The 26953-nt window shown below is 40.2% G+C and overlaps 1 protein-coding gene across 1 annotated transcript in view; it reads right to left on the bottom strand.

Annotated features, from left to right (window-relative positions):
* LOC119655246 (nidogen) overlaps window positions 1–24994 on the bottom strand; it is a 45585-nt gene extending 20591 nt beyond the window's left edge. The window contains exons 1-4 of the mRNA XM_038061040.1: window positions 24490–24994; window positions 12082–12384; window positions 1769–1945; window positions 374–1696 (exon numbers count right to left, since the gene is read on the bottom strand). Of these exons, the coding sequence (XP_037916968.1) occupies window positions 374–1696; window positions 1769–1945; window positions 12082–12384; window positions 24490–24717 (2031 nt within the window). The 5' untranslated portion in view covers window positions 24718–24994. The remainder of the gene's footprint in view (window positions 1–373; window positions 1697–1768; window positions 1946–12081; window positions 12385–24489) is intronic.
* Window positions 24995–26953: the final 1959 nt, after the last annotated feature.

Raw genomic sequence — 26953 nt, 5'->3', positions numbered from 1 at the left:
GTTTTTCTTTCTAGGCCTCTCCTTCCTTTTAAGGAAGTTTTACATAAATCCTTATTATACTGTCGTACTATGTTTACTTAGCTAACTGTTTTTATCATCGGCGAGCTCGACTAATAAACAGCGCAATGTCTCACAGAACCTTAATATACATACGAGTAACCCATGAAGCTATTATTAAATGCACCCTGCATGCAACGTCATAACCGCACTATGTTTCAACTATTTCACGACCGTCTCGTTTCGTATGGCCGAATAGCATGAGATTAATTCAACTTGGTACTAAAGGTCAAAAAATTAATTTTTGATGAAAATCATATCAGAACTTCTACAGAACATCATTGGGGCAATTTTGTTTGACAACTTAAATACTTACGTGGCATTCAGACTCTGTCAAGTCTGTATTCTCGTTATAATATGGCTCTTCAGGCTGTGACGGCAGTGTAGTTGATTCGGCTGGCTCAGGTTCAGGAGGACGATATCCTTCAGGTTCATCGACCCGATTTTCACTGTTCCCTATTTGCTGACAAACGCGTCCATTTCCCCAATATCCTTCGATACATCTGCAGCTATATCCGCCTAGTTCATTGGTGCAGTAGGCATGTTCATCACAAGCATTAGGTCCTTGGCATTCATCAATATCAACACAAATATCTACTGGACTTTCGCTGGGATAGACTGTGAAACCATTCTTGCAAACACAATCATACTCATCCCCACGCGGAATGCAAATTGTATTATCTCCACAATTAGCTGTCCCATCTGTACACGGATTCGACTCAGGGTCCACGCCAATTTTATTTAACATTCCAATGCGAATAGCTGACTCACGATCATGGTAGTCCAAACTAATTTTCGAGAGCTTCTCGAGTACTGGTGGTTGGGTTGCCAGTTCTGCTTCGTCGTCAAGACGGCATCGCTTGAAAGTGATCCACTGGTCCAGCGAATATTCAATTGTTTGTGTCTCTGAAACATGAACTTGTATCGTACCAACAGATTGAATTTCGTTGTCAGATATGAATCGGTACTCGTCCATGAAATCAGAAATCTGAAACTTGCTACCTTCGGGAACGGGTGGCAAATTCCCAGAGACTTCTACTTTCACGGCCAGTTGGTCCCAATAGTTGATTCCTTCGAAGGTTTGGTTAACTGAGAAGATTTCATTTGTATCGGAAAAAGTCAAACTCGAGAAGTGATTTAGAGTGCCGCCAGTGAGGTCAAATCCATTTTTGGCTGACCCAAATGGCTTTGCAAATAGCCATCCAATCGCTCCTCCAATTGGTAAAACGAGTTGCAGCTTTTGTCCCAAATCTGCATTTATAGGATTTATAGCAGTATAAGACCTTCCATCCTCCAAGATAACGTATGATTGCAGTTTCGTATTGTCATCAATACTTTGACCATTAATTGAACCACTAATGGTACCAGTTACCCTTATGGGAGCTGACTTTTTAATACATTGAAATCCATTCCCATAGTACTCCTCTTCACAGCGACAGCAAAACCCACTCGATGTATCCACACACGAAGCATGTACACTGCACTTATGGCGTCCTTCTGCGCAGGTTCTCGGCTGGGGTGGTTCCAACAAATTTTCGACATTCGGTAATCCAACGTTATCGTGATAACCTAAAGCTCCAACTCGAAACAGCCAAACTCCGGGAATGTTGATATTTGACAATGAATTCAAGTACCTAACCTTAAAGTGAATTTATTACAATCTATTAGATATCAAACGAAAACTTATAGTTTCTACTCAAAAATAATTTACATTATCCGTTGCTGAGCCTGGGACAGTATAGAAACGTCCATCTTCGGACATGAATCCGGCTTGAGCTCGAATATCGGGCAGTCCCAGTTCACCTAATTCTGCTTGGAACCAATTCAAACCGTTGGGAGGATAAATAAATTGAACATACGTTTCATCTTCATTACAGATTATTGCGACCTGAAAGTAGAAGAAATGACAAAGAGTTAGATTTCAATTTGGTGAGGGATATGTAACTAAATTACTACAATGTTTTCCATTCAAAACTGTGACAAAATGATCCACAAATAATGGAATTGAGGTTCTGCCAACGGCCTTAAAAAAAAAGTATATACAAACAGAGTCAATCCACTAATGAATACAAGCCAGGAAGCTTTTAGGGAAACTTGGAATGGTTGCTGCGACTTCTAGGTAGGCATACCTCACCAACAATCCCCACAAGCTGTCGCTACTGATTTCGGGCAATGTGCTCCGCCACTCGCTTGGATCTGCCGAGAAGTCTAACCTTTTCTCTAGCTGCTCTACCCACGTAGAATAATATATAGGTCTTTCAAGAATAGTTGATTCCACTGCATAGCAAACTGACCAGTGAAATTGTTGACCGTTTTTACTCTACCTACTGCAAGTCCGTCCGTAACGGATACAACCTCTCTGCTCACTATTATATCAGAGCAGGGTACCTTTATGAAACGTGTCGTTGAAGGCTTGGATTGATAATGGCGATTATTTTCTGTGCGGCTTCCATACAACAGCATAACGAGAACAAACAGTTTAATCTTGTTGTTGTCAAGGTAACAGCTTGTACAGATTTCAGAAAATTACAAATTCTAAATAATGAAGGCGAATTTGGTGACGTTGTTGTGTTTGCACGCTAAATATTAGTACCCTCACTGGTAACGAGAAGGAACTTGTAAGAACTATTTGTAAGAGGTATACTGGTTTCCATGTTGTGATGCCAAAGGTTGCGCTGCGAAATAGAACGCGAATGCCGTAAAAAGATATAAACTTCTCTACTTTGGTAGCAAACAGACTCGATATGGTGTCGGAATTGCCATCTTTCCATGATGCCATAAATGAAGTCGAACGATTTGGCGACTAGTTGATGAAACTTACTATTATGTCAACTATCCGCACAATTCATTTCTTTCACGTACCACAGACAGGTCGATCCGATGCCGGATAAGACAAACAAAAAACTGTAATGAGACTGCCGATGGCTATATCATCATTACTAGGCACCTTGCACTTGTCTATACATGGATTATTAAACGGTTCTCCAATCGTTCTATGTATTTTAGTAAGAATAGTAAAACACAAACCGACTATTTTCTCACCGATATCCCCAACAATACTGTTCCCTACAAAACCATCCTATCTCTACCTTGGCCGCTTATTGGTGTATTTCGAGCAAATTTCCATCGAAGAATTTTCTCATCCTCCATTTCCACGCGAACTACCAACATTCTAAACAATTCCACCTGTCAGCGTCATAGGAGTTGGAGTCGCAAACTAATCAATTCAGAGAAAGCAATAGGACCTAACGAACACCATTCGATTGGCAAGAAAGGACGACCATTCCAATATAGAAAAAGAAAGTCAGTCCGGCAGAATATTCAAATTATCGCCCGATTCGATTGTTATCGCACCATGAAGATTTTTGTACACATTCGTGACACCTGCATTCACAACATCTTTCAAGTTACTCTAAATCAAGTTAGGTTTGTCAAGAACTGTGGAACTACTAATGCAATACACCGTGTGTGGTTTGAGGAAACACCGTCCCTCTGAGGAAACACCGTCCTCTCTGCATTGTGTTTTTGGATTTAGTAAAGGTGTTTGACCACGTGCCACACAAACTCATCTATAATAGTATGCATTGCAACAAAATTGGTGTATCGCGATCCGAAAAGAAAATCTGGAGTGTGACACGGGCTATAGGGAGTTGTGATGGCTGGGAAAATTGAAAAAAATCCTAATGCACATTCCTAAAGTACATTATCTCAAAAATATTTTCTCCCAGGGAAAATTAGGGACATCCGATAAATATTATATGATAGTATCCATACTCAATGGACCGGACTTGCGAATGTATTAGAAAAGCTTATCCGTGTACATGACGCAACCCAAATATCTGAAAAGAAATATGATGGGCTAGGCAACAGTCCAGAACTTACTCCAACCGAAAATGTGTCGGGCCAAATGAGAGCTAAAATACGTATAAAGAAACTTGCAACCATGGCTAAACTTAAGGAAACAATCCAAAAAGTTTAGCATGAGAAAATTACGGCTGAATATTGGAATGCTTTATATGTTTCTATGCCCAAAAGGGTGAGGAGAGTCATTAAAGCCAAAGGCGACGCAACAAAATACTAAGCAATATTTTAAAGCAAATATTAACGTCTTTCTTTTACAAAAATGAAACTTTTTAACAAATTCCAAACAAGTCGGGGGGGCTCTGATTGTGGTCCCAAAATCAATCCGTGTCGGAAGAGGACCGTGGGATTATGCCTTCACGGCAGGTACTCACGTTAAACCCCCAGGACTTTCATCACTTCCAAGCCGGCCATCAACTACTTGGGGGTGATGATAGATGAAAAACTAAATTTTAAGCAGCATATAGAGCATACTTGCAAAAAAGCATCCACCATGAGTATGGCTCTCGCAAGGATGATGCCGAACGTGGGAGGACCGCGGCATACTGATAGGCTGCTCATAGCCAGGGTGGTGAGTTCTATCATGCTGTATGCAGCCCCAGTTTGGGGAAACGCGCTGCAGGTTTTAGGCAACGCATATAAACTGAGTACGGTTTACAGAAGAACAGCCTTAAGGGTGTGTTCTGCCTTCAGGACCGTCTCAGACGACGCAGTATTCGTCATCTCGGGAATGATACCGATTGGCATCCTGGCAACCGAAATGATGAACATTTATAACACAGGTCCATCTCTTCCTTACCACAGGGGAAAAAAGCCCAAAGAAAGAGATCCATAAGCAGATGGCAACAGCGATGGGACCAGCCAGAAAAGGGTCGTTGGACTTACAGGTTCATCCCTTCCATCAGGGAGTGGCTGGATCAATTATAATCTCACCCAGTTTCTCACCGGCAATGGAGGATACCGTCAATACCTGTACAGGTTTAAATTGAACACCTCACCTAATTGTCCCCGACGGTGTCCCAGAGGACCCAGCGCACGTATTCTTCCAATGTCCTAGGTTCGTGGAAGAAAGGAGCAACCTAGAGGAAACTCTCGGTGAATTGTTATCACCGGAAAATTTTGTCCGGAGAATAGTAGCTTGCCAGGAAGATTGGGATGCGATCAATTCCATGATCGCAGTAATCCAGGAGAAACTGCGAAAACAGAAGAAGTGAGGAAAGCGCGGTTACGAACCCCGCGGGAAGACGGAAGGAGACCTAGCTAAAGTAAGCTAACTCCGCCCCGTGATGTAATACCTAAAGGTGGTTGCACGGGGTAGGGGGGAGTCGGGAGTGGTTTTAGTGGGTAAAAATCCCACATTCTGGCGTGCCCAGGTCAGAGTCTTTTGAAAATTTCCACCAACTGAAAAAAAAGACAGACAAACAGACGGATAGACAGACAGACAGACATTGAACCGATTTTAATAAGGTTTTGTTTTACAACCAAAACCTTAAAAATGGACTATTCTTTTTGGAATTTGTTTAGAAAAAGTGAAAAATTTTAATTCTCCCTGTTTTTACCATGTTTTATTTGGCTAAAGTTTTAATGACTCTAAACAGTGAAATATTTTTTTTTTTCAATTATGCCTTCTGAAATTCGTATTTCACACCGTTATGTTAAAAATCTTTTATCGTTTTGTTTCAAATAAATCAATGTACGAACTTTAATTGAAATTCTGTTTTCATCAGCCAAATCTTTACCTTTTGTCATATTTTAATATGAATAGTTTTGTTGAGTAAAGAGTTTGATTGAAGTTTTGTGTTGATAACGAAATATCCTGTGCTGATGCATTGAAAATGTTGCAAAAAGCCTTTGGGGAGTCTGCCCTGTCGAAAACATACTAGTGGTACAAAAACTTGAAAACTGGCCGGACAGTGGAAAAGGATTTACTGCGTTCCGAACGCTCGTCCACGTCAAACACCGACTAAAAACGCCAAAAATGTAAAAGAAATGGTGCTTCAAATGGTCATACCAGCATAAGATAGATTGTTAGTGAAGTTAGCATTGCATGCTTTTTGGTCGTTTACCATCGACTTCGATGATCAGATCAATCTTGGCAAGTGAATTCTCGTTAGCGCGAACTACGTGACCATACCATCGGAAACGCCTCTATCGTTTTTCCAAGATAGGTGCAACCTCATATCGATCGCGGATGTGATCAAAACATGTCACGCCAATCGTCCAACGCAACATCGTCTCCATTACCGCAAGACGCTGTTCGTTGTCTTTTATAATCGTTGTCGTTAATCCGTGAAACAATTTCATAGCGCAGTTCTCCATTGGTTGATGGCATTGATCCGAAATATTTAAATCGCTCAGTTCTGGGCAAGTCACTGGGGCTGACAGTAATTATGCCTGTTTTATGGAGATCGGTTGTCAAAAATACAATTTTATTCAGATTCAATCTGCGACGGTGTTGCATGACGCGATCATTCCATTTTTGAACAAGTTGCTCGAAATCATTTTTGCTATTAGATGCTAGGGAAATATCATCTACATAAAGTAATGTATAGGGCGTTGGATGTACCGTGTAACGGTGTCTATAACAAAAACAAAGAGGAGTGGTGAGAGGGTGCTTCTTTGATGAACACCAATAGAGACACGAAACGGTTTTGATACACCTACAACACTTCAAACTTCACTTTTCGGATTGTGGTAGAGCAATTGAACCCAACGCACGAGTTCTTCTGGCACTAGGTGTTGTCGTAGGGCATACCAGATGAGTTCGTGTGGCTCACGGCCAAACGCTTTCTCCAGATCCAGAAATACAATGTAAAGAGGGCGATGTTTCTCACATGTTTCTCTATGAATAACCGCGCAGCGTGTATTGTGTCAGCAGTTTCGCAGTTATTGACAAATCTGGCTTGATTCACGGTTATTTCAACGATTTCGCGAATACGGTTGTCAAGAATGCGTTCAAAAATCTTCATGGTATGAGAAAGTAACCGGATCGAACGGTAATTTGAACATTCTGTTGGACTACCTTTGTGGGTTTCCTTTCGGTTTTTGGCAAGCCGATACAGATCTCACCCGCCATCCCGAGTGTCCAATTTATCGTAAAGATTTTTGTAATGTGCCTCTCGAGTGACAACGATCGCTTTCCTTGCTTCCCGGTTGGAACTCTTTTAAATTTGCTAATTGGACAGCATTTTATCGTAGAGAAACTTGTGGTATAGCCGTTTCTTTTCACGGACCTTCATTTCAACGTCATCATTCCAAAGCCAAGTGTCTCGGTTGATGTACCGCTTACCTGGCCTGGTGATCCCGAGTTTTGCAGAGGCCGCTTTATGGATCGTGTCCTTCATTTGGTTCCACGATTCTTCCACATTCGTAATGGTTGGTAATCGCGTAAGTGAGATCATTTCTTCTTTCTTCTCACGAATTCCCCACCATTTGATGCACGGCGGGCCAGTGCATTCCTCACGCTGTTTTATCGGTGGCTTAATTCGTAGGAGGGCAATCAACGACCGATGTTGAGGTGCGATGGTCTCATAGGGAACGGTTTTGCAATCAATGACGGTGGTAAAATGTCGGCGTGTTATGAAAATATAGTTGATTTGCGTTTTTCTGTTCCTACTATAAAATGTAGGAAGATGAGAATCGTCTGCCTTTTCACCCAGATGACCATTAAGGCTGCCGACAATGATGATACAGTCGTCAGCAGGCACGTGAAAAGTCTTTTCATTGAGAAGTTGCCAGAAAGCATTTTTCTCGGCATCAGGTCGACCTGTCTGTGGTGAATACGTGGTGAAGGAGTGAATAGTGCGATCAGCTGATATAAGGGTGAGTTTCATCAGCCGATCATCAAATCGTTTGACTTCTTTAATGGCATCCCGGAAACCGCCTGAGATGGTAATGCCAACACCGCATTGAGTGTGAGGGCTAGAAAAATAGAGAAGCATTTTTCCGGCGCTTGTTACCCGATCCGAGCATCTTGTTTCTAACGACATTAGATGCATTTTCTTGGTCGGCCTGCCGCGGGACCTGTCACCAGGAGCGATCAGGTAGAATGTAGCATAGTGGAATAACTCCAACTATACTTTATTTAGCTCTTTCCCTGATCTCAGCATTTTATTTTTGTTTTACTGAGGATAGAACAAAGTACGTTGCCTCAAACCCTCCTCCTATACCTGAGTTTGGACTAGTGACGAAGCTAAAAAGAGCGACATTGGCGGATAACACTGCTATCCTTACGAAGCGACAAAAAGCTGTTAACTACATTGTAGAATGCACCAGAAAACGGAAAATCAAACTAGATGAAACCAAATTATCTTACATTAACTTCCCTATGAAAGAATCTAATCCAACTAAGGTCATCATCAAGGGAGACATAGGCGAATGAAGTTAAATATTTAGGTGACACTCAACGCTAAGTTCAGCTGGAAAAGACACATTCTCAGAAATAAGGAAAAATTAAATACCATATACAGACAGATGTACTGGCTATTGGAGAGGAATTCCTTGCTTACCGTAGGCAACAATTTACTTATTTATAAGGAGATTCTAAAGCCTATATGGACGTACGGAATACAGCTTTCGGGTGTGCCAAGCAAACTAACTTGAAAGACGTACAAACTATTCAAAACAAAGTGGACGGTACTTGGCAGATTCGAAATGAGGCTTTGAATAGGTGACCAGCGAATATAGATGAATAGTGAGATCATCAAAGAACATGCAATTATGCTTAGTCACCGATTACGTTCTCATGAGAATGACGAATTCCAAAAATTAACAGATATCACAAGTGTAATTTACTATCATAAAGGACAAACTGCCTAAGGACTTAACATTTTGATTTGAAACTTGACCACACTATTTTAAATCCGCTCAAGATCATCCGCAACGATTGCAATCTGCCTCGGTTCAAGCTCTGGTCTGTGCCGACGACAAAATTGAGAGTGACTAGAACGGTGTCCACCTATCCAAACTAGCAGTATGGCTTGCGTGGTGCTGCAGTTAGGTATTTGTCGCTCTACCAGTAATTGCTGTGGGGGCCTTAGTAGAGGGTATCTTATGAGAAACTAGGGGAAATCTGAAGTTAAACAGCAATCAAATTCCAAATTAAGGTATCGTACCCTGAACATTGACCGGAATAAGATGTGGCCAAGAACGGTGTATTCTGGCAAATAAACGTCTCCCAGTTTCAACTAGTTGAAAGCTCTGCCGAAATTAATTCACCATCCCTCTACCAGAGCATTACATTCACCATGGAAGTCGAATACAACCACCAACTACCCTTCTTGGACTTACTTATCATCAACAACAGAGGAAAAATCGAATTCGGCAGTTACGGGAAATCAACATCCACGCAGAGAACCATCCCAGCAACATCACAACATTCCTTCTCACAAAAAATGGCACGGTACAACACAATGCTCTATCGCATGTTAAGCAACCCCTTTATCAGAGGAACGTTTAAACAATGAGAAACGCCATATTATTAAAACTCCGGAAAAGAACGGGTTCAGCAGGAAGACCATAGAAGGAATAATCAGTAAAACAAGTCGGGAAACCGGAAGCTGGGCGTTTCAGGTATGAAAGGTTTTGTTTGCTTCTTCTGTAAATATATTTGAGTGTAGAACTATCCCATTTGTACGCAGCCCGTTATTTATATGCACTTAGCATGTCAGAATTAGTACTTCGGGTTGTAAATTTATACGGTAAACACAACTTTGAGCTACTGCAACTTTGTTACTAATAGTATGATTTTGATCAAACTTGGAGATAATATGCTTCATATTATATTTTATACTACTACCAACTTTTATAACTCTGAGATAAACTGAAGGGGGGTTTTGCCCAATTTTCCCAAACATATAGTAATAAACTTAATTTGAACAGATATCGATATGGAGAGTATTTTGAGGCCTGGTTTTTCGGTTGGGTAATTTCTGAGAATGGGTTCGTTAAAGAAATCATCACTTTCCACCCCTCCCACTCCCCGCCTTTTTAATAAATCTCAAAACTAAAACCGGCTTCGAAAAGCACTAATCGAGACCTTTCATTTGATACCCCACATGACTATATTTGGTGAAAAAAATGTACACCCCCTTTTACATGTATGGGGACCCCCAGCCCTAAATCTCAACGTAGAAGGACATCACTCACTCCATATCTGCACCTTCTCACTAAATTTCGGGTCAATCGGTGTAGCCGTTTCTGAGAAAAGTGTCTGTGACAAACAGACAGATAGACACACAGACGGACAGACAGACATTGAACTGATTTTGTTTTGCAAACAAAACCTTAAAAACGCCGAAAATGGAAATGAATAACCTGACAACATTTTGTACACAAGCGAGACCATCTAAAAATGTCGTCTTCCTATCATCCATTGCCAAATTATCTACTATGCGAAAAACATTCTAAGAAAACGCGATATCGAAGTGATATCTACCAGCAGATCACATCAACTGAAGACACGATTAGGAAGCGTCAAGAAGCCGAAGGAAGACGACGAGAAAAACGGGATCTATCGGATAACCTCTCTCTACGACAAGCGATGGAAAAACTGTTGGAATATGGACATCAGTTGCACCATGTCTTCATCATCTTTAAAGTCGCTTATGATAGCATAGCCAGGGTAAAACTGTACACGTTCATGAGAGAATTCGGTATACCGACGAAATTAATAAGACTGACTAGGCTGACCCTGACCAATGTGCGAGGTCAGATAAAAGCAGCAGGATCACTCTCAAGACCATTCGACATCAACAACGGTCTACGACAAGGGGATGCCCTATCATGCGTCCTTTTTAACCTGCCTCTCGAGAAAACCGTGATACTGAGGTTAATGCAAGAGGTACGATCCTCTCTAAGTCCACCAAAATACTGGCCTATCTTGACGATATCGACATCATGGGAAGAACCACCCGAGACGTACAAACTGCCTTCATCCAGATCGAGCAGGAGGCGCCAGATCTTGAGCTGCACATAAATGAAGGCAAGACAAAGTATATGGTGGCAACGTCAGCACCGAAAACCAACTAACCAACAACATCAAACCGCACTGGTCAAACGGGAAGAATAAAGAGAATACAACTTTGAGACCGTTGATAACTGCCCCTATCTAGGGTCGAAAATCACAACCAATAACAGCTACGATGATGAAATCCGTGCACGGTTGTTGGCAGCCAACAGTGCCTATTTCAGCTTAAAAAAACTGTTCCGCTCGAAACGTCTCACCATAGGGTCAAAGCTCTTACTGTACAAGACAATGATCTTGCCAGTCCTCATGTATTCCATGGAAACTTGTGTTCTTAGCAAGAAACATTGCGAACTCTTGGCCGCGTTCGAGGGAAGATTCCTCCGAAGAATTTTTGGCCCCCTACATGAGGATGGACGATTCCGTAGCCTACATAACGACGAAATCTATAAGCGATACCATGACCGTCAGCCTGTGGATAAAATCCGGCTCAATAGGTTACGGTGGGCGGGTCACTTAATCTGTATGGATAAGGATGATCCAGCCCTGAAAGTCTATAAGGGCAATATCTATGGTAGAGAAAGAAAATGAGACCCTGCCTGAAATGGAGCGATGGCGTAGGTCAGGCCGCTAGACAGCTTTTAGGGATATCGAGTTGGTGGACTTCAGCGCAAAACCGGGATGTCTGGAGTTCCTTACTAAGGCAGGCTTAGACCGGATACCGGTTGTTGCGCCGTTGATGATGATCAGACAACCTGCACCGATTGTGAAAAATCATATATAGAGCAAACTAAAAGATTAATAACAACAAGATTCAACGAACATATAAGGGAGTATAGCCTAATTAAGAAGGTTAATGGCTTCCAAAAATTGGACGCATTAGAGACTTTCTTCATTCGCAAAATACGGAAGGAAAAAATAATTAACAATGATTTAGGAAACGTGAACAGTTGGCTTTTTGGATTAATTAGGTAATAAAATCAACAGCAAATGATCAAATTGCCAAAAGATCGACAGACTGTTTGTGCACTGATATACCATAACAAATGCATTGTAGATGAGCGGGAAGCCAAACGATAAGCAATGCAATGAAAAGTAACAATGACAAGAAACACCAAAAAGATATCATGCAATACGAGAATACGATTATGTTTCATTTATGGTTATTTAACGCTTCTAACATAAAGTAAAGTACTCACCTGGAACGTGTTTACTTTATCATTCTTTGCGCTATAATAACCAACATTTTCCCAGGTGGCCACATAGATTACTGTTGCTTGGAAGTCTTCAGATCCGGTGAAAGATCTTCTTACCAAATCTGAAGCTTTTGCAAGTTTTTCAGGGTTCTGAGATTTGAAGAATAAAACCAGCGTTGTTTCATCTGCATCTGTCGTGTCAATATTCGAATAAAATACTGCTATCGTTGGATATTCTAGAGGTATTGGCTGATTAATGTAGTCTGGGTATTCTGTTACGAACGTAAGTATTCCGTTGGTATTTACCTGCAATACAAAAGTACAAAAATCTTTAATAGGTTGTGATACATATATGATTGGGGTATTTTGACTGAACTACTTGGCATGCGATCTAGAGCAGAAAACCACTGGAACGTCTCATTTTCTAACAACTGCAAGAATGACTATGGAAAATACATAGAGTTAACTTGATTGATACGGTGTACGAATTCCAACCCCAGCAAGGCCCCCGGCCAAACGTTTATTAGATCATATCTAATCCTTCGTCACATATTTTTAATTTTCACGTTGAAATTGCCTAGAGTGCCTACAAGTGAATTAGTTGGTAAATTGCGATATTTCTAAAAATCAAGTGGCGGAAATAGACAAATTTACAATCACTTTTCCATATTTATTTTTGAAATTTTATTAAATGTTAAACAATAACAATAATCGTTGGCGCGACAATATAATTAGATCTGGGCCTTAAACTTCAATCGAAATCATAACGATACACTAAGAGAGAATATGGTCAGCACTGCGCTCGCCTGTGATGATGATGACCCTGATTTGGCTTAGGTATTCATTCACAGCTAGTCACCATACAACCCTCTTTGACATTTGGGAACTGGGTGTAGGTATCCATACGATCGCTATCACTTAAAATCTTCGAGAAATCTCATTCAAAAGACTAATTCAAAATATGCTAATCATATGTGGATACATCTACGGTTTGGCGAGTTTCAGCAAGCCTCTAAATCGTTGAATTTTATAATCTGCCTAACAAATATAGAGCAGCGTTACCGTTTTTTGTTTTACACAAAACCTTATTAAAATTACTTTCTGTCTGTGCGTCCCACCTATTTTCTCAGAAACGGTTACACTTACTGAAATTTGGTGGAAATGTGGGAACTGAGTGCAGTCATATACTACTACTAAGATTTTAACTGACATTTAAGTGAATAGTCTGACAAGCTAAATGCATAAGCTTTACGAGCTAGGTAAAAATGAGTAAAATGCCCTCTCAGGTATTATATAAGAAATACACACAACCTTTCAATATATCGACGAGTTCGACGGGGTTTGAAGTCAAAATCACGAAGCTAACATCTTAGCTAAATCGATTTTTTTTTGAATAAATATTTATTACTTGATTCCAACCATGCTTTTGATGCTTAAGTACATTTCAATTTTTAAAACTTGTAAATTATTAACATAATCCCATGCCATTGCTGGAAATTTTCTCTTTTAGCATTAAACTATATTATTTCTCATTTTTACATTCTCTTCTTTAATAAAATGAAGCTGAATAGCAAATTTTTTAGGGTGTTGTGATCAATATTTTTTTATTTAAAAATCAAGTCCGATACCGTAAGCTTCAGGTAAAAGGTTTTGTGTTCATCTTTTGTGAGAAACTCACTATGCACGTTTTCCATTGGTACATGTGTACCTAAGAATACAAAATATTCCGCAGTATTTTTCTAAACTGTAAGATACACATATGTGCATACATATCGACGACATAAATACTGTGTTCATCCTAAATAAACAAACATTGTATATTACCGAATTGATAAATTGATCTAACGCATCTTGACGCATTTCTACTTTATTCCGTGCAGAAAAGCACGTACGTAAATTAGAAACCACTGGTAAACAGGTGTCCACATATCTATTATATTGGCTACTACCCGCGAATGTTTCCCTCGAGTAATTGGCACAAATATGCAAATAACTAAAAAAACCCAAAAAAATAACTAAACGTCCCCATGGATCCCGCCGTTCATATAAGTTCTTTTATATGATGGTGACATCATACACGTTTTAGGGTGCAATAAATTCACCTGAATGTGATGTGTTTTGACGCTTAGATTTCATATGTGCGTCGCTGTGATTTTTTTCAGATTTTTCGGTTGGATATGTTCTGAGAACGAGTCCTCTTTCACTTTTTGGGACACACATTTTGAACCATATCTCCTCTATGTTTTACCCACAAAGTACTATTCGAGACCTTTCATTTGATACCCACATGACCACATTTTGTAAAAAAAATTTACACCCCCTTTTCGCATGTATGGGGATCCTTCCTTCAAGCTAAATACAAAATGGCGCCGCTGCATGTAAAGTGCCACACAGATGACAATCGGTTTAGCCGTTTCCGAGTAAATCGGGTGTGATAGATTGACAGACAAACAGACAGATAAACGGATAGACAGACAGTGAATAATAAGGAATAATAAAAACTTGTTGTTTCTTTTTCGTTGGTGTGGATATTTATTCTTCTAACAAGTTGTTAGCACTGATGAAGGGAACAAGTGGTTCCCGAAATATCGGTATTTGCAAGAATAAATATCCACACCAACGAAAAAGAAACAACAAGTTTTTATTATTTCAATTAATTAATCGTTGGAAACACCGCATAATTTCACTCAGCATAATAAAGTTTTATTTAACACAAAACCTTAAAAAGATCTACATTTTCAAACTGATACTAGTGCAGACGAGGTCCAGGGTTTCAACTCTTTTCAGCCGCTTGAATTTTCAATGAGATAAAATTCTTTTAGCCATTGTATTGGGGTGACTCTTCAATCTGGCTAAGATTTTATTAACGGAACACTCAATTTCTTCCATTATTGTCCTGGTATCTAAGTCTTTACGGCGATCAACGTTGCGGAAATATCAAGGAGCAGCGGATATACATCTCAGAATTTTAGACTGAGACCGCTGAAGCAGATTACTTTTTGAATGGTTTGGCAGAACTCCATGGTTGAATCACATATGCAGGCTTAAATACCGATTTGTAGATCAACAACTTAAGTTTAAGTTATTGATTTTTCACCTCTATGTGCCGTTTCCAGTTGAGTTTTCAAAGAGGTGTATCTTAAGTTATTTAACGTCATCCGATTGAGGTATTGCGATCTTCATTTGAGGACAATTTCGTTTTCGTAAAATGAAAGATACCTGCACACACTTCGACTCGTTAACTTTCATTCTCCACAGTGAAAAGCCAGTTTTGTTACTTCTCTTAGATATCATCCTAGTTGCAAAGTAGTTTCTAATCTGCATGTCAACTTAAGATTGCGGTGTCATGATCAAGGGTAGCTGTGGTGGTTATCGCGCTACCAAGAAATCGGCCGTGTAAATAAGGTACACTATAGAACCGAGTACACGCCCCTGGGGAACTCGTGCTCTGATCTTATGATGTTCGCTAAGAATATCTTTGTATTTCATTTGGAATCGGCGTTCCAGTGCGATATTAATAGATTATGGAAACAAACAGGGGGTAATCGTTTGATTTTATTAATGAGACCTACGTGCCAAATCTTGTTTTGTGGGAAGAAAGCTTATCGGTTTCTACGATTTGACTTGCGTGGCATTCTTTCCAGGTTTTGGAATCATTGTTACAATAGCATTGTTCCAAGAATTTGGGAAATATCCGAATCTCAATATTACCGATGATGTGATAAGTTATTGGTCAATCTTTCGAATGCATCCGTTTTCTGCTGGGATAAAATGAAGAAAACCATCTACCCGACATTGACACACCAATACCATTTACCTATCTCGTCCCTACCCGAACGGTGCACAATAAGATTCCGTGCCCCTTTGCCGCTGGAGTTGCTCCTCTAACATACAGTCTTCTTGGTACTTATAAATACTTGGCGTCAGTATTGACATAGTCTTCTAGGATCCCGTTTGTATGGTGTGCTAGCTAGTGAAGTATGGCCTTTCAGAATGCCTACAATACTTCTGCAGGTCTTCCTGCTTTTCGACAGGATACACTTTGCAGTGAGTTAGTTTGGTTCTGACAGGAAAAGTCTGGTGTGTCTAACAGCATTAAAGCTGCCACCCGTCATTATAGGCAGCTTGTTCCCAGCTTTTCCTAGCAGTATTAGTCAATGCTATTAACACTTCAATTGTCGTCTTCAGTATATTCCGCCACGCATTCTTCTGGGTTGTCCTTGTTTTCTCAACATTTGAGAATAACTTCTTCTACCAAACAGATTCAGGGTGATCTGAACTTCAGAAACCATTGTGAAAACTGAATTCACTTCTCCCAATGCTCTGTATCACGTTCATTGTTTCGCCATAAATCTAATCAAATTGGTCTATGATCTGATTTCATTGCAGTGCTCTGAATATGTCGTTCACATGGGACCGGTAATACCCAGTCATACAGTTCTTTGTGGAGAGGCCAGCTGACAGGGAAAAATGTTTTTGTTATACTTTAGCACACCCACAAGCAAAAATCGGCGTAATGACAGTATCATACATATTTCCCCATTACTACCTGAGGCCTAAATTCCCATGTTGAGGCAAAGGTCCGTCTGCGCAGCCAATAAGCTGTATGGAAATGGTATATATATAGAACAACTTCTAGAAATTTCACGGAGAGTTGAAGGGTTGTACTTCTCATCTCTGGAAAGCAAAGACCATTCAGTTTCCTCCTTTGCGTGAATAATACCATTATGTTTTTTTCCGATTTATTGAAAGGCCATTCCTGAGGCACTAACTGTCTATCAAATTAACGACGCGTTAGCTTTTTCTACACACCTTTCCGAGATCTTAGAAAGTCGCACCGTCAAAGGCCCCTTTAATGTCTACGAATACCTCTATCGTGGACTCGCTTTTTAGAGTTACGTCCTCTATGTTTGGAACCAAAGAATGAAGAGCAGACTCAAAGGACTTTCCACGTTGGTAAGGATGTTTGCTTTCGTCTAGTGGGTGCTACCTTCTCGCGAATGTAACTCTCAACCAGTTTCTCCAGAAATTTCAGCGAGAATGACGTTAAGCTGATTTGTCTGAAGTTCCTTGAAAAGCCATCTTTCCCAGGATTAGACTGCCTTAGCCAAATGGTAGGTATATAGCAGTGCAGAGCAAGTCATCTTCGAGAAATATTTCTTAAAAATGGTTCTAAGTCGTTAATACCCCCTTTAAATACCATTCATGCCAGATGGTTTGAAGTGTTCAAAGTACGATACGGTAGCTCTCGATTTTTCATTGGCTTCCCAGTGTCCCAATATTATAATATTTTCATATTGAAACGTTTGCAGAAACCGCCAATTTTCTCCCTCCCACTTCTTCCCCACAGCTGTTCTCCCGAATGGTAGACTTCCAAAAGAGTCTGTACAAGCTCAACTCTGAAGCCAGTGAAAGTTCCATCCGGTTTTCTAAAAGAGTCTAACTTGGACAACTCGCCCCTTTTAAAGACTCTCTTTGATTAGTTTCTCACAATATGATCTAAAGGAATTTCGCTTTGAACGCTCTAACAATTCGACCTCAGAACTCTTGTGAATCTCTCATTGAAGAAGATCCTAGCTCCCTTTACTGACCCTATACCACCGATTCTGTTAAATCGAACCCATGGCTGTACTAGAAATATATAAGGGCACTCCTGCAACTTTGCCAGCTTTGCTGTCAATAGATAGGATGACGCTTTGGAATACTGCAGGTTAATTTGACTAATCTTTATGTTGGTAGACATAAGTGTAGTTTAATGTGAAGACAAATGTTAACTGAAGAGTGTACTGCGTCCATTGTGGATCTCATCGTGGTTTCCAACTTGTCCCCACCTTCTGCCGAAAATTCCGCTTTCTTGCGTCCGATTTCCTTGGATATTACCGCACTTCGCATAGTTGTAAACTACTAGAGGCTACGCCACCACAACAAGGTGATGTTCGATAGGAGGGCATTTGTATTTGTTGCAATTGTGCCTTGTTTATAATTAAGAGTAGTTGATTTGAAGTATCCGAAAGGCAATTCTTCAAAGAAAATTTTTTCAAACGCGTTTTTCTCAAAATGACTCTTTTGACATTTGCGGGAAATCTAACTCAAACAATAATGAACCGATTATTATAAAATTTTTAGATATAATTCTTTATAAAATTACGACGAATCTGGACCATATCATATTTTTAAAGGTGTTTTCCTTGAATAATTAGTGAAAACAAGTCGGAATACCAGGAGCTGACGCTTCGGGTATAAAGGTTTTGTGTTCATCTTATGTCACAAACTTTCTAGGTACATTTTTCCATTCGTATATGGCTAAAATTCAAAATTTCCCTTCGTATTTTTTCAAACTACAAGAAATTCGTAGGTATTACCGACGTAGATTTTATGCTCACGCTAAACAAACAAACATTGCCTATTACCGAATACTTTACTTATACATATACGTATCTAAATTGATTGTAGTAAGTACATATACAGTACGCCCATTGGATACCGCTGATTTAATGTACAAATGTATCTATCTGAATTAGGCGCTACTGCAAAGCTTCATTAGCATATACATATAAATACATATATATGCCCGTTTTGAGTAATTGATATTAATATATAAATGATTAAAAAACTAAAACGAAATGTTTCCCTGGGACCCCCACTCATATGAGCTGACTAGTATTAACGAATTGATATGCTATGATGGTGTCATAGACGTTTTAGAATGCACGAAATTCACATAAAATGTGAAAGGTTCACCTTCTATAACTTTGTTAATAATAGTTGGGTATCCTTCCCAGAGTTATGCCTTATCTTATCCCCTATACTACTGCCAAATTTTGTTCAAGCATGAACTTAAGGGGGGTTCCGGCTAGATTTATAAAATATGCTAATATATTTTTATTAACTTTATTTGCGCAGATATGGGACCATGATGTACTTTGAGGCCTAGACTTCATTTAGATACACCACTGTGATTTTTTTCAGACTTTTCGGTTGGTTAGGTTCTAAGAACGAGACCTGTTACACATTTTGGGGGTCATACTTTGAGCTCTCACTCGCTTACGTTTCACCCGATGTCAAATATTGGATCAGTTCCGGAAAGTATTAATTAAGCCCTTTCATTTGATACCTAACATGGCCACATTCTGTGGAAAAACAATTTTGCACCCTCTATTAACATGTATGGGGAGCCCCTCCTTTATACTTAACACAAAATGGTGCACTTGACACATGTAAAGGGAACAACAGACCATACGCTTTCATCAATTTTTGTGAGAATCGGTCCAGCCGTTTCCGAATAAATCGGGTGTGACAGACGGACAGACAGACATCGACTCGATTCTAATAAGGTTTTATGTGAAACAAAGTGGAAAAAAAATTATTTTATTATTTTCAGAGAAGATGAAGAGGTGATGAAGATTAGTTAAAGTTAGTTAGCTGGAGCAAGAAGGATGAGTTATTTTGCAAAATAAATCCTATTCTATCTGCATCGAAAATTTCTGTTCTAACGTGGCGAGAAGGTAGGCGGGCCATCAGCCCTATCGACTGAATCAACACTAAGCGGCCCTGGAGAACCTCCAAGTGGTGGCACTGGGAAAAGTTGTATTCACTTTAACTTGATGGTCGCGCTAGGGCAAAGAGACCCTAATCTGTATTTAAATTCATCTGAAGTGGCTTCGGCCACGAAGCCTCACCAGAGGTTATTAGCGATTGGCTCCCTAGTGATACTTTCACGGGGATTGTGGTTCGGTCCTAAAAAGTGGAGTTGCATTTACAACTAGGGTGCCGTACTCTTTAGTTTCGTTGAGATTTAGATAGGTTTTGCATTCCTAGTATGAATTCTGAACCATGCACTCATTATAGGCTTTGGTTCTGGTCACAATTTTAATCCGTCTTTTGGGAAGACAATGAGGTTAGGCTTAAATGGCCAGAACTCAAGTTAAACCACCAGAACGTAACTACGCAGCCAATGCTTAGCAAGTGACGGAAGCTCAGCGTTTCTTGGAGTATAATGAATTCATAGGAAAGAAGTATTTTTGATGTACTATAATTTTAGTTATGGGCCCATATGCCTAGATTATAATCAGGCATTCAAAACCGCTAAGAGTGACGGCGAAGGGACGCACTATGGTGTGTCTGCCATGATCTGCCATTGGAAAAAATAATATTGGATTCCATCCTTTTCTTTAGGAAAGTGGGTTCCACTGCATGGCGTAGGCAACAATGGAACTGTCGCCTCTCTTTAATGTGCAACCTATCCATTGGCACGAGTAACTGGCTTGTGCACCGACAAAGACACGTCTCAGACATAATGACTTTATTCGGCAAAAGAAGCTTTTGAGTAACAATCAGGGTCACTTCCCATGTGCTACTCCAATATAGCAACACAGCAACCACATTAACAAAAAACAGTCTCAACTTGATCTTAGTGTTGAGATAAATACTAAATTTTGGTTTTGTTGGTGTTTATCTTCAGTCTAACTCTACTTGCCTGTCTTTCTAATTTCAGAGCCATTTGGCCAAGGTGCACGATCCGGCGAGAGGGTAAACAGAGGTCATCAGCGTAGTCAAGGTGTTTGAAGAAGATGTCATCGTCCATTGAACTCCTCTGGACAAAGCAGCATGAGGAACGTCTTCGATAACAAGAAGAAATAGCATTTATGGCAAGTTACAACCCTGGCGGACTCCGCTTTGGGCCACAAATTCTTCTGAGATTTTACCGCAATGCAGCAGCGCCATTATATATCATTCTGATAATAGCTATAAGTCTTTCTGGAACGCCTCTCGGGCGAGACCGTCAATCCCAGCGACTTCACTCCATTTGAGTGAATTTATGGCCGAAATGATTTCTCTCCTGTTTGGAGGGACAGTCCTTATCCTTATCCTTATGTAACGGTGACTAGCTTTTTTATTTACAAGAGGCAGAACTTCGCCGAATACCGTTGAGAACCGGTGCGAGGTGCTTCTTCAATTTCTTTAGTAGCTTATCATCGTGAATGAGGAGTCAATCCATTCCATTCATCATTGCGCTTCCATGATTCCGCAGTCAGATAGATTTTGTGATGCCCCTGCGTGCGTGGCCACAAAAAAGCTCTCTCATGGTTAAGCGAGAACTGGATTATATAAGCAGTCAATGTTAAACATGGACTGCCGTAGCTCTCCTACCCTACGAGAAACGGCAGTTCCTCTCTTGTTACGCACATCCAGAAGACAATTTCTAAATTTACTGTTGATAGCAAAGTAGCCGATCGTCCGTTGTTGGTCACTTGAAAGTGGAAACTGATGAAATCCACAAACCTCTCGCCATTAAAGTTATGGGCACTAATATCGTGTTGCATAGTCCTGTACAATTGTGGACTGGAATCTAGCATTCAGAATGATACGAAACAGACTTCCAGGTCAAGAGAGCGCACCTAATGGTAGTCGCGTCTGCTACCAATTGGCTTCCCAGAATACAGAATCACATTGCGGAAGAGGGAGAGGAGTACTCTCCTGAGTCTCACCATCTTACTTCACTTAGACCCAGCATGTCTTGCTTATATCGTTTGAACTCTCACTGAAGTTGGAGAAAGTGAAAATTCTGGAGACCCTCCATACATTTGTCCAGGAACGTGCCCACGTTCCAAAAACCAATCGTGTCCGTTTTTGGTAGTCAAAAGTCTTCAGCGTGAGGTCAGTCCCTATTCGAGGCGTTATTAACTTTTCGGTAGCAGTAAAATTTCTAAATTTTCAGGTTGCTAGCCTACAAATTTCTATCCCTCTTAATGGCCTTTTACGACAAGGAAAGAAGAGTTTGTGTTTATTCTTAAACCCCAACTCACAGGGCAGAGACACCTTAGTTGAAAAGAATTCGAAGCAAAATAAGGAAATGTTCACTCATGCAAGGTGTTGCAATACGGTCGACTCTATCGGCAGTGCTACAAAAAAAAGATTATAGCTTCAATACCGCAGTATCATTGGGATACTACTGCTAGTGCAATACAATGCACAGATATATATTCTGTAAAGGAAATGATATTTTTCTCATAATTTAAAAAACAAATCAAGAAACAGAACGCTTCAGGTGTGAAAGATTTTGTATGTTTTTATGTGAGAAATTTCGATTGCGTGACAGATCCATCCCCGGCACTTCCGTAATGGGAATACTCACACGTAATTTTTCATACTATTCCCGGGGATCCGTATCACCATATTACGTAACATTTAACAAAAATCCGTTGTATACCTTTTATACCCCCCTAAATATTCCAAAAAGGTACGCGAATACTTTGAAGAAAGCTACTTTGCTACTTTGACATGAGAGTTATTTGTTATCAAATATTTTAGCTAAATACGCGCCTCAATTTTTGCGTCCTTGCTAATTTCATTTACTGGAAATTCTTAATAACGTTACACTCAACGAAAAATACAACATTATACTATTATTAATTTTATTTAAGAGGATATCGTTATGAGAAGTATTTTGAGCCCTAGGTATCGCATTTTGGCAGCTCGTGGTTTCTTTCAGAATTTTTGCTGAAGTAGTTTTTGCCTTCGAATAAGTGCCCAATTTCCAGCCTCCGCATCCCCCCGTGTACAACTAATGTAACATCAAACATCAAACATTTGCTACTCCACATATTTGTATTCGGTGAAAAAAAATTGTACACCTTAAACTCATCGTAAAAAGTTTTTTGGGCATGCGTGGGCGTTCACGATTTCTACTTTCTCATCAAATTTCGTGTCAATCGGTGCAGTCGTTTCTGAGAAAAGTGCGTATGACAGATAGACAAGCGGATATTGAATCGATTTTAATTTACACAAACGACGAAAATCAGTTTTCCCACAAAATTCATCTTTATTGTTGGGTTGAATGAAAAACAATAGTGATTGCTCAGTAGTTTATAACAAACAACAATGCTTTCGCAGAGTATGTGGCTCTGTGCCCGAGAATGAATTCGGTCGTTCTTTAATGAAGGAGATACATGTAACTTGTTATACAAAAAAAAAAAAAGAATTTTCTCTAAAAATTTTAGATAATTCACATATAATAGCCCTGGAAAGCTAGCGCCTTCGAAGAGAGGTCTCTTTGCGAAGTCTAGAAAATGCACACGATACATTTCTTAACCACATATACGGTTTCCCAAGTGATGCTCTACCCTTCATGTATGATGTGCCGTGCTATCATTGATTTCAGCGTTGTGCCCTAACATTTCTTCTTCTTGACCATTTCCGCTTCTCTCACTTGCTCTCCCCAGCGTATTGCAATCAGTCTTTTAGTTTGTCCTATACAGTTTTTATCGCAATCTGGATTCTTGTGCTAATTTGCCGTCTTTGGGTTATCCTAGCCTGGTTTTAGTGCATACTTTTATTTCTATTAGAAATCGTAAATTCTGTTGCACTTTGTTCAGAACCTCTAGCATCTCATCCAGTTTGCCTTTATGGACAATGGTAAAAATATCATCTATACAACTTCTCCAAATTTTAGGGAGCAGAACTTCGAAATGTACAATAGTTCATTCTGAATCCTATTCATGAACAGATCACTCAAAAATAGTGACTGGGGGTTCTCCATTGCCACACGTCTGGTTCCTTTGTAGAAGTTTCCTCTAAAGGTCAAGTAGTTGTCTGTCATGCATATTCAGGCAATTTTCGTGAACATTCCGGTTTGCCCTTTCCATGTGAAAGATGTGGGGTTGATGTGGTCAAAGTTTTCTTGCTGGCCTAGATTGGGAATTTGAGTGAAAAGAAGGAGTGAGAGGTGGGCCAGCATAATTTTCGCCCCGTGTTCGTATCTTTCACATAATTTTCACTCCGTGCCCAGATTATTTCTGTATGGTCCTGAACAAATTCATATAAAACAACCCGAGAACGGATCATTTGATGACCACCCCAGATTGCTTACTAAGCAACGTGTCAGCATATAACTACAGATATGTATATACTACCGGAACTTTCCGGCAACAACTACTCAAACACAGATTTATTTCACCATCATCAAGCATAAACTATTTTTGAAATTTTTTCGTTAAAGAGCCTAAACTTAGATGTTGAAATCGAAGATCTCAAAAGCATTGTTACTAATCTAGGCTCACAGTTACAAGAGTTCACAGTGCAAATAAATTTAATATTTACAAAAAGTAATCACGTCTGATAACCGCGTCGTGACCTCGTTCCTCAGCAAATGCCTCGTGACATGAAAGAACGAACTTGTAATCGCCAGAAAGTATTTCTCAATAAAATCTTTGCTTCGTATTACAAATCCTCAAGCATAAATGGTAATTCTAGACTGTTTCTATTCCTCTACTTCAACCCGCAATCGAGATAATCGTCGCACGCTAATGATACATCTTCCGCTGTGCAGCTTAGCCCTATTGTTGGAACGCCATTGTTCTTATCAGGAGACAGAGCTAAAGGTCAACATTGGACACCCTGCGAAACACTTACATAGATGTGGTCATATTGCTCACTGTAGAAATGGATCGGTGTCTCCAACTTGACGAAGTCGAACTCACTATCGCCTTTCGCTATTATAGTACTGTGCTCATCGAAGTAACTGTACATGTGATTGTCCTGCGGCCTAGCACGACCCACGCACAGGAGCAACACCAACCAAACAAACTTCTGCATCGACATTTTGGCTATTTCACTTTTTAATTCGGGAGAAGAACTCATTTACGAGATTGTGTCGAAAAACATCACTAAACACTTCTTCTGTATCTCCTGCAACTTAGCCAGCAGTATCTTTTCCCAAGCCGATTATTGAGAAGCTACTTCTGCGGTAACGGAAATTAAAGTTCGAAAAAGACCGCGTCCGAAGCCAAGGAGGCACCCATTGAGACTGAACTGAAGATTATTCCTAGCGTCCGCTATCATATGCAGAGATGAGCGCGTTAATAAGACTTCAATGGCGGAATCATCTTTCGAAAACGGAATGTGCTACTAGTGCATAAGGCCGTGGAATAAATTTCGCTACTACACAAAGTAATCTGAAGACAATTTGACACGATCAAACTTCCGCCCGGCGGAGCTTATCAGCAGCGAGGGTCAAGATTGTAAAGATGGTGGATGGCACGTTGGCACGTTTGCAAAAAAAGATTTGCCACCAAAAAATGGAAAAGGAAGAATTGAAAATAACTAGAAGATAGAAGGTTTCGTAGTCAAATACAAAACGCCACCCGTTTGCCCATTCGCATTTGACCTTGAAGGTACGTAAGGCCGCAATCAGCTGCAGACTGCTTTCATTCCTTCTGCGTTCATACAAACCGACATCGTGATAAAGGCGATTTCATTTCACACTTAACTGCGCGAGAGTCCAGAATGATATTAATGAATTTAAGGAAGAGGAATACAAAACCCTTCTCGCCGTGTTCAACTGATTTTTTGTTCACTTGAAGCTAATTTGGTGAAAATATTTCAGTCGACCAATGTCAAGCCACCGTCGTTTTTTCACTTCGAAGTTATCAATTTATGTACTTACGTGATTTGAAGTAATCTATGGAATTATAAAAATACAGATACTTGAACATGGGTAATATTTAATGAATAATGTTGGAAAAGCACCACAAGTTTGAGGCATTCCTTTTTCCAGAATGGTAATATCTTGGCTATTGACTATTGCAGGTGTACATTTCCTGCAGTAGTTGTTCTTCAATAGGAGCCAGGATAGATATCTCAACAGTAGAAGTGTTGAGCAGAAGTTTACTTTTGTTGCATGGTCTCCCCTCCAGAAATCTAGTTTTAAAAAACGTAAATTTATATGGCAATCACTAAATGCAAGTCAGTCTGCGTTAACATAGAAAATTTAGAAGCATTTAAGGAAAAATAAAGGATACAGAAAGGATCATATATAGTGTACATGAAAAATACTTCAGAAAAAGTTAGCATACAAAAAAAATATTTTAAAATACGGATATCCCTTGGTGGTCAAAAGATAGTATAGGTCCCAGGGCGAAACGTGTATAGCGATGGAAACGATGGAGCATACAAGCTGGGAACTAACACCAACAGCTCTACTACCGAATTCCCCCTCCACGTGGTGAGCGCTGGGAGTTTCTTTCCTTATGGAAAACTGCAGACGGAGAAGGATGAAGGCGAGTCTCCCGCGCATAAACAGGGGACAAATTGTACCAACTGGTCCTCCAGGTTGAGGGTTGGGCTGGACTTAAGAAGCCACAAAAGGAGCCTCGGACTGGATTCACTAAACAACGACGTACCCGGCAACGACAGCGGAATAACAATTTGCGCATTTTCTCATGAAACGTGCGCTCCCTGAACAGAAATGGAGCTGCCAAGCAGCTAGCCGATACCCTGTCTCAATATAAGGCAGATGTAACAGCGTTGCAAGAGATGCTGGAGAAAAGCTGCTACACCATATATTATAGCGGCCATCCAGTAAACCACGTGCTCGGGGTAGGTTTCTTAGTCAGCTAAAAAATGAAATCGACTGTTATCGGCTTTGAAAATATAAGCAAAAGGCTATGCACTCTGCGTTTACGAGGAAAATTTAGAAATATAAGCCTCATAAATGTTCACGCCCCTACAGAGGAGACTGCACATTCGGAGAAGGATACCTTCTACGAGGCAGTTGAGCGTACTCTCGAAATCTGTCCCAAGTATGATAACAAAATCATACTTGGAGATTTCAAGAGTCAAGTAGGAACGGAGCCCGTATTCAGGCGATACTTCGGCCTCATAGTTTACATAGGGATAACAATGATAACGGACTGCGGATTATTCAGTTAGCAGTATCGCACGAAATGTTTGTTGGAAGTACCTGGTTTGCGCGGAAGGCGATCCACAAACATACGTGGGCCTCTTCAGATGGGATCACTTTCAACCAAATTGCCCCAACCGCTGATTGAACGCCGCCTCCGCTCAGCCTTGATGAATGTTAGAACATATAAGGGGT

This window comes from Hermetia illucens, chromosome 1, assembly GCF_905115235.1.
Source record: "Hermetia illucens chromosome 1, iHerIll2.2.curated.20191125, whole genome shotgun sequence".
NCBI lineage: Eukaryota > Metazoa > Arthropoda > Insecta > Diptera > Stratiomyidae > Hermetia > Hermetia illucens.
The sequence above is the reverse complement of the archived record's forward strand: the minus strand, read 5'-3'. Positions and strand labels throughout refer to the sequence as shown.